The sequence below is a fragment of the Plectropomus leopardus genome, unplaced genomic scaffold, assembly GCF_008729295.1.
Source record: "Plectropomus leopardus isolate mb unplaced genomic scaffold, YSFRI_Pleo_2.0 unplaced_scaffold17060, whole genome shotgun sequence".
NCBI lineage: Eukaryota > Metazoa > Chordata > Actinopteri > Perciformes > Serranidae > Plectropomus > Plectropomus leopardus.
Genome location: NW_024618344.1, coordinates 1 through 1,636, shown reverse-complemented (window position 1 = coordinate 1,636; position 1,636 = coordinate 1). Strand labels below are relative to the sequence as shown.

General features: G+C 52.4%; 1 protein-coding gene across 1 annotated transcript; it reads right to left on the bottom strand.

Annotated features, from left to right (window-relative positions):
• Positions 1–160: 160 nt before the first annotated feature.
• On the bottom strand, positions 161–1,577 carry LOC121964758 (alanine--tRNA ligase, cytoplasmic-like). The gene is made up of 4 exons (XM_042514952.1): positions 1,482–1,577; positions 962–1,150; positions 715–860; positions 161–607 (listed from the first exon to the last, which is right to left on the bottom strand). The coding sequence occupies exons 1-4, from the start codon at positions 1,575–1,577 to the stop codon at positions 400–402; spliced, it is 639 nt and encodes a 212-aa protein (XP_042370886.1). The 3' UTR covers positions 161–399.
• Positions 1,578–1,636: the final 59 nt, after the last annotated feature.

Genomic DNA, 1,636 nt, shown 5'->3' with positions numbered 1-1,636 from the left:
ACACACACACACACACACACACACACACACACACACACACACACACAAACACACACACACACACACACACACACACACACACACAAACACACACACACACACACACACACACACACACACACACACACACACACACACACTCACACACACACACACACACACACACACACACACACACACACACACACAATCACACTGGGAACTGACCAGTTTAACCAGCACACACTGACATTCAGCCCCTCCAAACATTTTCTTTTTCCCCATAAACATACGTGACTGACACGGAACAGCTTTTGTCGAATCAGAGAGCAGAAAACCCCATCAGCACAGAGGGCCCAGACCCTCAGATCGTAAAATCACAGGAACATGGCGCCCCTGGCCAGGTTTGGGGGTCCTGGTCTAGGTATGTTTGCACCTGTTGTACTGCATGAAGACTATGTTCCAGATCTCGACCACCTCGGGACTGTCGGCGTTGACGAGTGCCGCGGCGTCGCGTCCTCCCACGTGGTCGTAGTGAATCTCGGTGCAGGGGCCACAGGGGCCAATGTCCCCCATCTCCCAGAAGTTCTCCTTCAGCCCGAAGGGCAGGATGCGAGCAGGAGGCACGCTGAGGAGGACACGGAGGCTCTGGTCACTGACTGGACCATCAGTCTCACCTGCGGCAGGTGTTCAGACAGTGGACCAATCAGCAGACAAAATAAGCTGAGAACTCACCCGACCTCCAACCAGATCTGTCGAGTCTCCTCGTCAGCCGCCAGCCCCGAGTCAGCGTCGCCCACAAAGTACGACACGTACAGTCTATCTGCAGGTATCCCATAATGCTCTGTGAGGAGACTCCACGCCATGCTGCACGCCTCCTCCTGAAAACAACAAAAACAACAACAACATCAGTGTGGCGCTGTGCTGCCCCGCCTTGCAGACAGGAAGTCCCCTACCCCACAGACAGGAAGTCCCCCCTCACCTTGAAGTAGTCTCCGAAGGACCAGTTCCCAAGCATCTCAAAGAAGGTGTGGTGGGAATGGTCTCGGCCCACATCCTCCAGGTCGTTGTGTTTGCCGCCGGCGCGCACACACTTCTGACTGTTGACGACTCGCCGATACGAGGCCATCGGGCTGCGAGGGTCGGCGGTGCCCAACAGGATCGGTTTGAACTGAAACCAAAAAACAGAGCATGACCTGACTTTCAAGTGGTCTGATATCAGATCTGCGTTCAGCGTCCTGTTTCTCATTTTTATTTTCTGTCATCTTAAAAATTAAAAAACAAGTCACAGACAAAATTCAGAGTCCTCAGTGTGTTGACACTTCATACAGTTTCCTTCTTTTAAATTCTAGGACGCCATTGATATCAGTAAAGGGACTACAGATGAAAACCAGGACCCAGTTTAAGCCTGATCCAGACCGCTGACTGAGCCTCAGAGTTTTTGGTTCAGAGCAACTGATCAGCTTCAGCTCACAAAGATCATCAATTTTTATCATCTTTACATCCAGTCTGACTGTGTTCAGCCTGAGGAGACGTTCAGCCTGAGTGTTCAGCCTGAGGAGGCGTTCAGCCTGAGTGTGTTCAGCCTGGGGAGACATTCAGCCTGAGTGTGTTGAGCCTGAGGAGGCGTTCAGCCTGAGGAGGCGTTCAGCCTGAG

Bases quoted from the DNA above. Each gene is read 5' to 3' on its own strand.
- LOC121964758 (XM_042514952.1), bottom strand. From the start codon at position 1,577: ATGTCTCCCCAGGCTGAACACACTCAGGCTGAACGCCTCCTCAGGCTG. The intron at 1,151-1,481 runs GTAAAGATGATA...TTTTGGTTTCAG, and splicing joins TGAACACAGTCAGACTGGAT to TTCAAACCGATCCTGTTGGG. The intron at 608-714 runs GTGAGTTCTCAG...TGTCCTCCTCAG, and splicing joins CAGATCTGGTTGGAGGTCGG to CGTGCCTCCTGCTCGCATCC.